The sequence below is a fragment of the Temnothorax nylanderi genome, unplaced genomic scaffold (genome assembly GCF_030848795.1).
Source record: "Temnothorax nylanderi isolate EJ_2023f unplaced genomic scaffold, tnyl_v1.0 TNYL_tig0054_pilon, whole genome shotgun sequence".
NCBI lineage: Eukaryota > Metazoa > Arthropoda > Insecta > Hymenoptera > Formicidae > Temnothorax > Temnothorax nylanderi.
In genome coordinates this window covers 638,768-652,321 of record NW_027249116.1, presented here as the reverse complement: position 1 = coordinate 652,321, position 13,554 = coordinate 638,768, and the positions used below count along the sequence as shown (strand labels likewise).

At 37.7% G+C, this 13,554-nt stretch overlaps 3 protein-coding genes and 2 long non-coding RNA genes across 7 annotated transcripts in view; 3 read left to right on the top strand and 2 right to left on the bottom strand.

The window, feature by feature from the left end:
- Fak (protein tyrosine kinase 2 Fak) overlaps positions 1-6,684 on the bottom strand; it is a 46,894-nt gene extending 40,210 nt beyond the window's left edge. Inside the window, exon 1 of the mRNA XM_071706820.1 lies at positions 6,292-6,684. The gene's annotated coding sequence lies outside the window, so the exon portion shown is untranslated. The remainder of the gene's footprint in view (positions 1-6,291) is intronic.
- On the top strand, positions 1,255-3,235 carry LOC139772862 (uncharacterized). Its single transcript, XM_071706835.1, has 3 exons — positions 1,255-1,501; positions 1,680-1,981; positions 2,055-3,235. The coding sequence occupies exons 2-3, from the start codon at positions 1,922-1,924 to the stop codon at positions 3,030-3,032; spliced, it is 1,038 nt and encodes a 345-aa protein (XP_071562936.1). The 5' UTR covers positions 1,255-1,501; positions 1,680-1,921; the 3' UTR covers positions 3,033-3,235.
- A 141-nt stretch (positions 6,685-6,825) lies between the features above and the next one.
- Positions 6,826-8,475, top strand: LOC139772866 (uncharacterized). The gene is made up of 3 exons (XR_011718215.1): positions 6,826-7,631; positions 7,720-8,143; positions 8,265-8,475. It is a non-coding gene; the product is annotated as an uncharacterized lncRNA (long non-coding RNA).
- A 1,747-nt stretch (positions 8,476-10,222) lies between these two features.
- On the bottom strand, positions 10,223-12,462 carry LOC139772865 (uncharacterized). 3 transcript variants are annotated; one of them, XR_011718214.1, is made up of 6 exons: positions 12,329-12,462; positions 11,935-12,236; positions 11,582-11,826; positions 10,876-11,160; positions 10,584-10,624; positions 10,223-10,476 (listed from the first exon to the last, which is right to left on the bottom strand). It is a non-coding gene; the product is annotated as an uncharacterized lncRNA (long non-coding RNA). The 3 variants fall into 3 exon arrangements; XR_011718213.1 differs by having other exon boundaries at positions 12,304-12,456; XR_011718212.1 differs by having other exon boundaries at positions 11,935-12,438.
- A 461-nt stretch (positions 12,463-12,923) lies between these two features.
- Positions 12,924-13,554, top strand: part of LOC139772856 (apoptosis-resistant E3 ubiquitin protein ligase 1) — a 62,584-nt gene continuing 61,953 nt past the window's right edge. Inside the window, exon 1 of the mRNA XM_071706822.1 lies at positions 12,924-13,226. The gene's annotated coding sequence lies outside the window, so the exon portion shown is untranslated. The remainder of the gene's footprint in view (positions 13,227-13,554) is intronic.

The following is a 13,554-nucleotide window of genomic DNA, read 5'->3' as shown; positions in this document are numbered from 1 at the left end:
CGCCTGAACGGAAATATATAATAATTCTATCGAAAAAGAAAAATTAATTCGATGCATTCCGTTGATTTTTATCTGAAACAAAGAGTTTCAAGCTTGACTAAATCTCTTTTGCAGCTCCCGTTAGACTAATCTACACTTAATTATTTACGGTACTTTGTAATTAGCAGAGCGCGGCAATTAATGAATTCAAAGCGGTAAAAGCGGCAAGCGCTCTTAAGACAACGGATTTTCTTATCTATCATATTCACGGCGATAGGTGTGAAGAACGTGAAGATAAGATTACGACCTATCGCAAGGGGCACACAGTGGGCCATGACAATGGTGTGATGTGCGGTCGCGACTTCCGGTTTCTGACACGTAGATGTGTAGATAATGTATACACTGCGCTTCGAAGCGAGATAATAGACGTGTTTGCATACACTAATACGTTTCGTTAACTTCTCATTATTATTTACATCGACTAATGGTGATTCCGAAGATTCAGAAAAAAGGAAGCGAAGAGGGAATTTTATGCGTGACAAGCTTTCTATGCCAGTGATCGGTCGATGATCGCGGCGACAATTAATTAAGGACTGGACAATCGCGTGACCGGAAATACAAACGAGAACCACTATAAACGGCATCGTGCGTGGGCGTACTGCCACGTTCGCAATCGCGCTCAACTCGCTCCTTTTATGCCGATAAAAAATAATATTAATGATTATCGTAAATAATATTCTTAAAATTATCGATAATACAATTGTAGAATAATTGGTGTTGCAGAATGTGGAACGCGATATAGCATATAAGATTCGAATTCCATAATTAAATCAGTATTACATTTTTTGTCCTCATTTTATCAACAAAGTTTAATATAATAATCAATTGATATTATTTGGCACACACAGATTTAATGAAAATTCCACAATTATAATTTGTTAATTATAATTACACATTACTTCGAGTATTGAAAGAATTATGCAGAGAATTGTGATAAAGAAATTATAAATTAAAAAAAATTCCCACTTTATATAAGTAGAAACTTTGTTTAATATCTTGGTTTAGGATTAAAATAGATCCGTTATATTTACGATAATAAGATTATGAGGTAAAAGAAGAAAATATTAACGGGTTGAAAATTATTATAGCCACAAGAGGGTTATATTTATCAATAGATAATTACAAATAACGATAATAATGTTCAACTAATTCGATCTACATGTATAAATATATCTAAGATGTGATATAATACGTGTTTTCTTGTAGTAGTATATCAAACGGGCTGTATCGAACAGGATGTAAGTATACATCAAGGCAAGGAGATGAGAGAGTCGAACACGAACTTTCGATTATACGCACTATAAATTTTCAAGCCACGCACCATTAACTCGCCGATAGCTGAAAATCCGGCTGAATCGATGAATCCCGGCAGAAGGTATAATATTGGTCGGTAAATTATTTCGCGGGCTACGTTGAGAGTCGTGAAGACATTTCCGATGTTGTGCAATCACATGGATAATTAGTAAGAGAAATTAATAACCAAGTCTAATAAGAATAATAAATTCCTATATCATTAAGATTCCCGTAGAAGAAAAGATTCAAGCTATTTCCTCATTAAGTGCGGAATTATAAAAATTTATTTAAAAAAAAAATTAATTTAAAATACGTTATTACGATAAAAGAATAATTTTATGTTTAAGTTAAAGAACGACCCTCAAGTGGTAATTACTAACCGCAGCAAAGTCAAATGGCAAAGATGATATTTGTACAGACAATACGTCGTAAATGAACGAAATTACATGCGACGCGCCATTAAAATGAAAATTGATAGAAAAGCGTGACTGACGGCTGCGAAGAGTAAATCGTTACTCGGGGTACATAAAGAAATCGGAGTAAGGATTAGTTCGTCTGACGATCAGATCGGTCGCTTGATCGAATCGAGATGGGCGCTCTTAGTTTTGCTCTTCCCTTCACGGTTCTTCTGTACCTGTTACCATTGCTGGTGAGTCTTCTTTTTGCTAAATTACACTGCTCGATGCAATAAGTCGCATTAAGTTTAGTTGTATTTTTCTCAGAACGCACATGATCTTAGAAAAGTAGCAACAAATGTAGCCGAACAATTGAACAACCTCATTGATATTATTGGCATACCGAATGAAATTCACGGAGATAACGGGGAAATCGAATTTGAATTTTTGGATGGCTCCTTGAATCCGTTGGTAGTATCGAAACCTATTAGCTCCATAAGAGACCCAACGAAACTAAACGTAGGTTTTCAAGCTAAAGTCGAATCGAAGAATCTTCCGTTAAGTCCCATTCGTGGCGACATTTCGACGAACGTCCAGCTCGCGAATCAAGCGAGATGGTCACAAGGTGCATTATCAGGCGAGAGTAAAGCTTCTAAAGAATTTTCGTCGGAAGAGGAATGGGTTAAGAGCTCGAGTTCCAGAGACGCGATAGAAGAAAACAGGAAGAACGCGACTTTTCACCTATACCTCCCGGATATTAAGGATACATTAAGAGATAAGTTTACCAAAACGAGTATGCAGCTCGGATTGGACGTCGGTGTCACGTCGAAGAAGGACACGGACGAGAACGTGGTCTGGGTCGTTGATAATCGTTGGAGAGGGAGAAAAAATTACATCCGGCTCTGCAAGAGATTAACTGACGGATCGTCGAGTTTGATGCAGAAATTGCGCGGCAAGGACTGCGTGAAACTACCGAGGAGTGAATTTTATCTCGAGCCAAATATGAGGAAAAAGGACGACACGTTTAGGCTTGTAGGACTGAAAATTGGGACGAAGACTGGCAATGGAAAGGATTACAAGGATTTCGGGATCGGAAGTAACGAAAATAAACAGCGGGGCGGAGTGACGGACATTTTTGTCGAAGCTCCAATTTCAGATGTTTCGGCTAATTACGATGAATCAAGCATGAAAGTGGTTGATAAATTTGGAACGGGGCTGAACATCAAGATGATCGATGGTAGAATCGCTAACCTCTTGCGCGACGGTAAACTTTCGCTATCCGCGTCGACCGCGTTAAAAGTGTAAGAGAATTATGATTAACGATCGAGTCAGCTTCTATTAACTTTACACATAATTTAAATTTACACATATATATATAAATGTATTTATGTGTGTACGAAAAATAAAAACAACCGTTACTTGTGCTGTTAAACACGTTTTAATTTGAAACTTCACGAGGAATATATGAAAGTATGTACGCGATATTATAACAGCAGCGTAGCTTGCATTAGGGCTTACATATATATTTAAAAGAGATTGGAGTTAAATGGCATAGGCATTCAAACAAAATATTCGCCGTACAGTCGCAATTCGTTTAGACCCGAAGCATGGGACTTTTAGCATGACATGCAAGACCTACCACCCTTTTATAATTCCACATTACCCTTCCCCGAAGAAAAAGGATTCCAGATCCGGTTCGAGGTCAATTCCCTCGACTTACACTCAAGGTTGGAGCGTGTGACACGGCCGTTAAGACACAATAGATCATTTCAAGCTGTTGTGGCATATAATTAATCTTAACAACGGCAGCCGCGCGCAGCACGGATATTCGCGGCGATTGGCGGCCTTCGGGTGGACAACCAGAACAAGATCTAAATGATTTTCCGCTTTTAAGCCTCCAATCTTGTCCGACGTCTTGTAATATGGTATGACGTCGACAGTTTATAAATAAATTGACGACGAGCGAACACGAGGATCGAAGAATCGCGAAAACACCGCGCTTGCAAATTGTTAAGAGTCGACGAGAGTTTCTTCGACACGAATGTGCGTATTGACTTACGCGTATTATATAATCACAGTATATCGGTCGATCCGAGCCAATAATTTGCATCCAACTGGAATATCGCGTCTGTGTGAGAATCGGGTGAGACGAGAGCCGCGCCGCTGGCAAGGATTACGTGATCATCTATTAAAGCGTAGTATAGGACTCTACAACGATGCAATACGAGCTATAGTTTGCGAAATATTGTTGCGCGAAACAAACTCGATCGCGATTGTGCCTCGCGATTCCAATATCATCACAATTTACAATTAACACGATACGAGGCTGTTATCACAGATATCAAGAATTATTTTCACCGCGTTGCAATCTGTCCGCTATCTTCGAATGAAATAACTTGAAAAGTTTACGCTACGTTTCAAGCATTTCAATAAATAAAAACGTAAATTAATCACACCGCGGTATGGCGTGGTTAAGAATTTATCAGCCTCAAAAATATAAAGCATCCGAGACTTTTATAACGCGTTATATATTCTGGCTATGCGCAAAAGTGATAAAAGCCGTGCAAGTGCCGGCGCGACGGCGACGATGTAACAATCATGGGGCAGAAGCCCAATCTGTAGGTCAATTCGCTTGGAAATTCATTTGATGGACAGAGCAAGGTACTTGTCCGAGATACTGAACCGATGTTTGAATTTAATTGCTTTTAGCCGAGCTTAATTCCAAACATATTAAAATACAACAATGCATGCGCTAAGCGCGTGCTATTTGTTTATAGAAAAATATTTTTAATATTTAAAAGAACATGTTATTACATTGTATACTTCTAATGATGCAATCGGTCAAATTTTAAGCGTAATATAGCGAAAGATTAGTCAGCATCGTGGAAAAAGGATGACAGTGAAATTTGACTTCGTATATCTGATTTATAAGAATAGGTATTATAAAAAATTAACATAAGATATAATCACCACGACACCTACTTAACGTTTTTAATATAATTTTAATTGAAAAAGACTGCAAAGAGACTGCAGAGACTGTTAATCATTTATCTCTATTACGGAGAGATGGAGTCTCTTCGATTTCGGGAAAGGGAAACTATGTCAGAAGGAACACGCGGTTAGACCGACGCCGACGCCGACGCCGATGCGGCGATCCTGTATAATTATTTATGACGGATATTTCAATTCAACGCCGGAACTGCATTCTTTCGCTGCCACACGCTTGACGGAAATGCGAAATAAAAGGGGAAAGGGCGCGTGACAAACGTGAGAGCGATCCACGTACATTCTCGCATTCTCGAATGCCGCCGCGACACGACGCGCGACGTCTCTCCCTCGGCGATCGATAAATTTAATTACGTACACATAGACACGCAGGAGCAACCGTTCTTCCACGGATGGAGAAACTATGCCGAACGGGAGTAGTGCCATGGAGTAAGTAAGTACGCAATCGTAGTCGCGTGACCGCCTGACCAATGACTTTTCCTATTATTGTCCACGAAGATAATGATAAGATAACATGACGCGCGGCAGAACCGACAGGTGATTTCCGTTCTGTTTGATTCTCTATACATTTCTAATAATAGCATTGCACAGTAATTTAATGCAGCGGTAAGCTTACATAGTAGATACGAGAGAACACGAAGATATTTTTTAAATAAATATAATTTACAAATCAAAAATCAGATTTGTCGAGGCAAAAGTTGCGTTTCACGAAAAAATACAGGGCAACCGACTGTGGTAGCATAAAATGATGTTATATTAAATTAATATAAAGGACTGTTTCATAATCAGAAGAGAGAAAGGGGGAGGGTTTAAACAAAGTTTTCGGAGGAACGCAAGCTCGAACGCAAATGTGCAAATATCGCTAAAAAATCGCGCAAAATCGTTTCGCACAGCTTAGGATACACATTGTGCAAAAATGATTCCGTTTCACAAGCGGCAAGAAAAATTACGGGAGACGCGCGCTTGTCAAGAAACTCTCAAAACTCGTCACATGGTCATTCGAATGTAATCGCTAGCAAATACTTCGTCGATGTCAGAAACTCGTGGGAGATTGGAGTCTCGATCGCAAAGTGCTCCGTTTGAGCCTCCATTTAACGGCAACTTATCGCGATACGGACAAAAATTTTGCGAACTGAGACGAGCCCGGCGCGGCCTTCAGATCGTGAGACAATTCGCGAGCTGAAGCGCGCGCGCATGCACTCGACGTAGGCAGGTAGGCAGGTAGGCAGGTAGGCAGGGAAGGCCTGCCTACACGCGCGTCGCGCGGTCGGCTTATCCGCCGTCGTCCCACGGCGTACGGCCGTCTGGCCGGTTTTATGTAACACGATTCGCGTAATCGCGATCCTCCTTCGCTGGCGTGAACGACACCGGAGGAGGAACACGAGATTGCCTCTCAAAGATGGCCTCTCCCCGCCGCCGGGCGCCGCTGTCAAATTCGCGGCACCTGAGGACGCGCCGGGACGCGTGACGGGACGACGCCGCGGCCGCGTCCGCCTCGAGTCTCAGGTCCCAGGTTAATTAACGATGTAGGTTGGCAGGTTGGCAGGTTGGTACTTACGATAACGAGGACGATGGTATTGGAGGAGTCTCCAGCGAGCAGCGAGGCCAGCGAGGCGAGGATCCCACCACCTGACGTGATCCTCGACGAGGAGCACCGTCCAGCACGAGCACCACTTGCTGCACGAGTTGCGTGCGCCGTTCGCGGAAGGGTTTTGCGCCGCGCCGTTGCGTTTGTCACGAGCGCGGAAACCGTTCGAGTGCGCGCGACGTCGCGCCGGGAGAAACGCGGTCACCGCCGACACCGTAAACAGCCGTGCGTTGACTCAACCGGGACACGGCACACGGCGCGAGTTCGATCGACCGCGATCAGTTGTCGTAAACACTGGTCGCCATGCTTGCCGAGACACCTGTCAATACGGACGCGGCGCCGCGCCGCGCCATCTTCCGCGAGACGCCGCGGCGCCGCGCGCCGTTGACGCCATGACGCCGCGCCGACACGCCGACAGATGGCCATTGGCCGCATCGTCCCGACTCCCGTCGGCCGTGGGCTATTAGACCTCCCGTAAGTTAGCCGGTCAACTTCGACTTTATTAATTTTTTTTTTTTTAAATCGTTTGTTGGTCGTTTGTTGGTGATTGTTGGCCTAATTAGAACGTTTGTTGGTTCTTAATTTTTGTTTAAATTAAAAAAGAAAAATTAGCCTTAAGTTAGCCGGAAAAATTTTATTTTTAATTAAAAAAAAGCCTAATCGATGCGTAATCGTTTGCTGATGATTGTTGGTCTAATTTTAGCGTTTGTTGGTTTATTATTAGTCTTAAAAACGAAAAAAACCGAAAAATTATCTCACATTAAAGTAATCGAAGATTGGTTTATTTGCCTACGACTTAAGGTTTATTTCTATCAATTTAAGGCTAACATCTATAAAACTGGCTATGAATACGGGCCTTAACATCGGCAGAAAATCGCGAAAAGATCAAATGGTGGTTCCCTTGATTTTATCAGTCGAAATATTTGCATTTTACTTTGAATATTAGAGATTAAATCAGTGTACAACAGCTTTAACGTGCACTGAGTGCGTACCAGCTCTGCCAGTGAAAAACGCTATAAAGAGGATTTATATCTTATTTTTTCTTGCATAGATAAACAGAATGTTATCGGAAAGTCATCTAAGCATTTTGAGAAGAATCTTCGGAAAGATGAACGTAGAAACCAATTGTTGCAATTAAGAAGAAAGAAGCGCGAGCAAGTATTTGCGCAGAACAGAAATCTTGGTGGTTTTTCTTCGTCACCTGTTCTTATCTGCGTATTATAAAGGAATATGTTTTGATATATATTCCTTTATAATTTATGTTACACGGTTGCACCTGTTTTACAAAATCTTCAAGGTTCAAATAAAAGGTAAAGTTATATATTTCTTTATAATGCATATTTAGTGTTACTTTGTTTTTACTGTGATCGAGTTAATAAAAGTGTAACTTTTTTTTAGGTTGGTTCAGCAGTTATAGCTATATTTTCTGAAGATAGAGCTCTTTATCGAGCGGAAGTTGTGAATATTGATACGTGGAAGGATGCATACGTAGTTCAGTACATAGATTTTGGAAATTGCGCAATCGTAGATCAATATAATATCTATTCTGTCGAGAAGAAATTTATGCATCTGCCTAGATTAGCAGTGCAGTGTTCCTTAAAAGATATCGTACCTAATAATAGTAACTCGAATTGGTCTGAAGTGGATAGTAACGCGCTCGATAATTGCTTCAGTGCTGATAAATACGAATGCATATTCCATAGTTTTAATGACGATCAATATATAATTTCATTAAACCATGATGGACAAGATGTGAGTAATATTTTGGTGCAAAAGAATCTTGCAGCCTTTACTACAAAAACCTCGACTGAAACAATCAGTGGTAAGAATTATTTCAAAATTCATTTATATTCCGATGCACATTTATAACAATAGTTATGCATTTCATATGTTAAATGCCAGATTATTTGACACACTTAAACATTATATTTTTTATATTTTAGCTCCAGAAACACATGATACAGAAGTAAAAGAACTCAATGTTATAGAAAGAGTGGACATAAGCCTCTTGAATGGCCAAACTCTCAAAACGAGAGTTTCTAATGTAAAAAATACAACCTAGTTTTATGTTCAGCTTCCATCTGCTTCAAAATGTGAAAGCATTGTTGATCAATACATGGCTAATAAAGATACAAAGGTATTATTTAGTACAAATGCATTTCAGCCACGAATCATATTCTGTCATATATTGCTCATAAACTTTATGGAAAATTAGAAAAGTAACTTCTCATTTTCTAACAACCATGAACTAACGGCTTGTCTTATTCACAAGCTATGATATCATTATTTAATAATTACAACAAAATCCATATATTTAAATTGTAATTTAATTGTAATTTAAATTGAAATTTCTTCAATTTCTTAAATGATTAAACAAATTCTAAGATTCGAAAATTAAACAAATTAGAAATTACTCATATTATTTCTTGAACTTTGATTCTGAAATATAATATATTACGGTGATGGAAAAGAATTTTATTCATGTATTTAAAAATTTAATATATCGTTAACACAAATGACTAACATCATGAATCTGGTTCATCCTATAACAAAATTTATATCTAGCCCAACATTCCTGAATGAATCGAATCGTACTTTCTGAAACTGTAGTAATATTTATAATTTCGACTTTATAAAATAAAATGTCTTAAATATCATTGCACGATGTATGGTATTAACAGATAAATAATTAAAAATTGATTGTAACAGTATCATAATGAATGTTTCATCATAATGTTCAAATTTCCTAAAATAACAATAACTTAACATTGAAAAGAGCTTGTACCTTCTCATTCAGCCTAACGATCGTTCGCATGAACTCAAGCGAATCTTATTGATAAGAAGTTAATATCAGGTGATGCCGCGATTATCAACTCGCAAGTTATGTCTTGGCACGGGTTGTTTAGTCTATACAAATGGAACATGGAAGCGAGCTGTGGTGATTAACTGTACACGGTCCGTCGGGTTTGATGTAAAGTTCATTGATACTGGGGCATACGATGAAATCCTGAATGATGAGAGTGTACATAGACAGATATTTACAAATATTTCTACAGGTTTTATTGCTTCCACGATGCGAGTTAATGCCATATATCATGTTGCAATACGAAATTGTCATATTGGAACTGTTGAAATTATAAGTAAATTATGAATATGTATAAATAAGAAACTTGTAGTTTTGATATTCATTAATTCCCATTATTAATATGACAATCTAATGATCTAGGCTTTAGCTCTACCTGGAGAGCTCGTAGTCATGCAGAACCAAGCGTTAGAATGCTCCCTACAAGATGTGCCAGCGTCGTCCAACGTAGATAAACAATTGAAGGAACTCGAAGGCAAAGAAGTGTTAGTCTATGTGGAAGAAGTCAATAATAGCAGGTTTGTATAAATTTTACGCTGCAGTTACAAATATATAAGTAAGTTTCAAATAAATATTAACATTTTCTTGGATATTACCATCTTTTGTTCGTATAGACTTATATCGTAAAATTATACGATCTATCCGGCAATGGGATAATGAATACTGAGGAGAAGATACCACCCGTATGTCCGATGCCTATTCTAAGTTCAACTCACAAGGTCTCGGTGTCGTATGCGGATCATTCTACCAATATCTGGTTGCAACGGTATTCGGACGTGGATATTGAGACTAAACTGTCGGAAGATCTTCAACAGTATTACACTAATTCTGGTCAAAGACTCGAGCCAGAGGTACATTTATTATACGCAACGAAATATTTAGACGACGGTCAATGGTACAGAGGAAGAATCGTTAGTCTCACCGAAACAATGGCCTATGTTAATTACATTGACTACGGCAACACTGAGGAAGTTGCTCTAGACTCGATCATGATTTTGGAACCGCAATTTTATGAACCCTATCAATTAGCCATAAATGTATCGTTATCTGTATCTTTTATTGGCACTGAGGCTGAACAGAAGGGCATATTACAAGATCATTTGATGAATAAAGATTTCTCGGCTGTATTTTACAACGTACACAAGAAGTGGATCGTCGATCTGATCGAAAATGAAGAAAAGCTCAGCGATAGATTCCGCAAGGGTTCAATTTCAAACTGTTTCATAAATCTTTTTACAACTGGGATGCTCTCTTCTGGTGGCACGGCAATCTTGCGTGGCATTTTGTCGAATCTATAAAGCAATTATTTTATTGTACTTATGTAAACATATCATATATACACTACACGTAAAACCAAAGTAACACTAAATATGCATTATAAAGAAATATATAACTTTACCTTTTATTTGAACCTTGAAGATTTTGTAAAACAGGTGCAAGCTGTAACATAAATTATAAAAGAATATATATCAAAAAATATTTCTAGGTGCAATTAGCATGTTTATATTAGTTCTAAATAATAGAAAAAAAGTATGCATACACACACATATTAAAATAATCCAAATATCATAAATAATAAAAAGATTTTCAATATTTGTCAAAAATGAAAATATACGTTTAAATGTATGCATACATTTTAGTTTTATTAATAAAAAAATGTAAAACTATATATATTATTTTTTTATACATACTTTCTGCAACTGAAGGAAGAATATTAAAATACTTTGTGCGGCTGATGGATGAACGTGAAAATCCAAAAATATAAAGATGCGAGTCAATATCCAGTAATCCATCACATTCAAATGAGACTTTCTCGGCCAAAAGATATCTTTGTAAAACAAACTTCTTTGCTTTTGTGATCCAGCACGCCGTAACATATTTAAGCAATTGGCTGCAGTGTCCAATTCAAGAACTTTTTCTTCGGAAATCCATTTTGAAATTGCATGTTGCACAGATTGTTTATACTCTTGACGTTTCTATTTTACCGTTTAAAACGTATCAAACAATAATCGATGAGTAACACGTTTGACATGCGCAATATAAAATTTACAAAGAGTAAACTCTTCACAATAAAGAATGAATTAATTTCTATATTCTATTCTAAGATTTTTAACACTTTGAGTGCCATGTCACCCATATCTGGGTGTCATCTGCTAGAAATTTCCGCAAAGGTCGTCCATTTGTGAGTGACGGTCTTATTTATCCAATTAAAAATAATTTTACTAAATATTTAAGACGTTAAACAAATAATGTAAATTTTATTAAGACATAAGAAAAGCAATAAAATATTAAAACATATAAATCTTTGGAGCAAATATAGAAATTAATCAATTCTTTATTGTGAAGAGTTTACTCTTTGTAAATTTTATATAAAGTGTTAAACGTATCATTACTTACCTTAATATGAAGTCTTTGAATATTATGCACTGCAATTATTGTAGAAGGTAAACCTTGAGCAAGGCAAGACACGATAATTTCCTTGTCTCAATCGCCTATAATATCTCTGCGTACCATCGTTTGCTTGACTCGCGACAGAAGTAACAAAGAGTAACGTGGTAGCAACTTTGGCTGCATCTAATGTTGCTAAAACGTCACCCATCGATGGTACGATGATAGAAAACCACTGTTTCAGTCTTGGAACACTAAATTAATACAAATACATATATATATATATATATAATATTAACAAATTTTTAATTTACCTCACTAATAATAGAATAAACAAGTTCTTTTCCTGCTTTATAGCGTACCCAATATGTATAATGCCATTTGGACTAGTAGCAACATTAGCAGTTTCGTCCATGTTAGTTACAGCAGATACAATGTTCTTTAAATTGTATCTGCTGTAACTAATTAACAATGTCCACGTCACTTTGCAACGGTATGACCCAGATAAGAACAGGTGACGAAGAAAAACCACCGAGATTTCTGTTCTGCGCAAATACTTGCTCGCGCTTCTTTCTTCTTAATTGCAACAATTGGTTTCTACGTTCATCTTTCCGAAGATTCTTCTCAAAATGCTTAGATGACTTTCCGATAACATTCTGTTTATCTATGCAAGAAAAAATAAGATATAAATCCTCTTTATAGCGTTTTTCACTGTCAGAGCTGGTACGCACTCAGTGCACGTTAAAGCTGTTGTACACTGATTTAATCTCTAATATTCAAAGTAAAATGCAAATATTTCGACTGATAAAATCAAGGGAACCACCATGTTTCTTGATCTTTTCGCGATTTTCTGCCGATGTTAAGGCCCGTATTCATAGCCAGTTTTATAGATGTTAGCCTTAAATTGATAGAAATAAACCTTAAGTCGTAGGCAAATAAACCAATCTTCGATTACTTTAATGTGAGATAATTTTTCGTTTTTTTTCGTTTTTAAGACTAATAATAAACCAACAAACGCTAAAATTAGACCAACAATCATCAGCAAACGATTACGCATCGATTAGGCTTTTTTTAAATTAAAAATAAAATTTTTCCGGCTAACTTAAGGCTAATTTTTCTTTTTTAATTTAAAAAAAGGCTTCTCTCTGATTATACACAAAAATAAAAGAAGAAATTTATCGTTTAAGTAAGTCGAATCAATAACTTGTTTTGTCATGAAAATCGCAACAATTTCCAAATAGTCTTTCCGTATCTTGCCGATTTGAATGTACAGTGAGAAAGTAGCAGCGAGACGCGTCGATGTATTATCCATTAAGCGATCGGCCATATTGTTTCGTGCTGCGTTGGTCAATGCGGAGTCGGAGGTCGGAGTGAAGCCGCTCCGCGTTTCTCGCGTTTCTCCTTCTCTAAAACGTCTCGAACGGCTTGAATGTACGCCGAGGGTGTCGAATGAAGTGCCGGGAAATCGTCGCGTTAATCGGCGTCGCGTTAATTTGCGCTCGTCAACCGTATTTCCGCGATGCTCGTATCCGCGGGAGTAGGTGATCTCGAGGAAAGTGAATCGTTGAAGGCTTCCACCCGAAGTTGACGCCGACCGAGCAGCCGAGCGGCGAGCAACAGTGCCAATACTGCCAATGTAAGCTGGTAACAGCTGGTAAGTAGATTTAGATCTTATATTGATTTCAACCAAAATTCGACTTCATTAATTTAATCGACAATTAATTCGAGAAGCGGAATTGTTTGCAGCAAGATTTCTATAACTATATAATTCGCCGCCGATAACCTCTAATTTTTCTTTTTATATATATGTCAAACAATAATTTTACTCAAACAATAATGTTACAATTACAATATTTTATCTGTGTTGAAATTTTGTTACTTGACAAAGTAATCGTCGATTAAAAAAAATTAATCGAAAAATTAATTCGGTCAAACTCATCCTTGGATACAAGTGCGATATATATTGATTCCTAAATTTATTC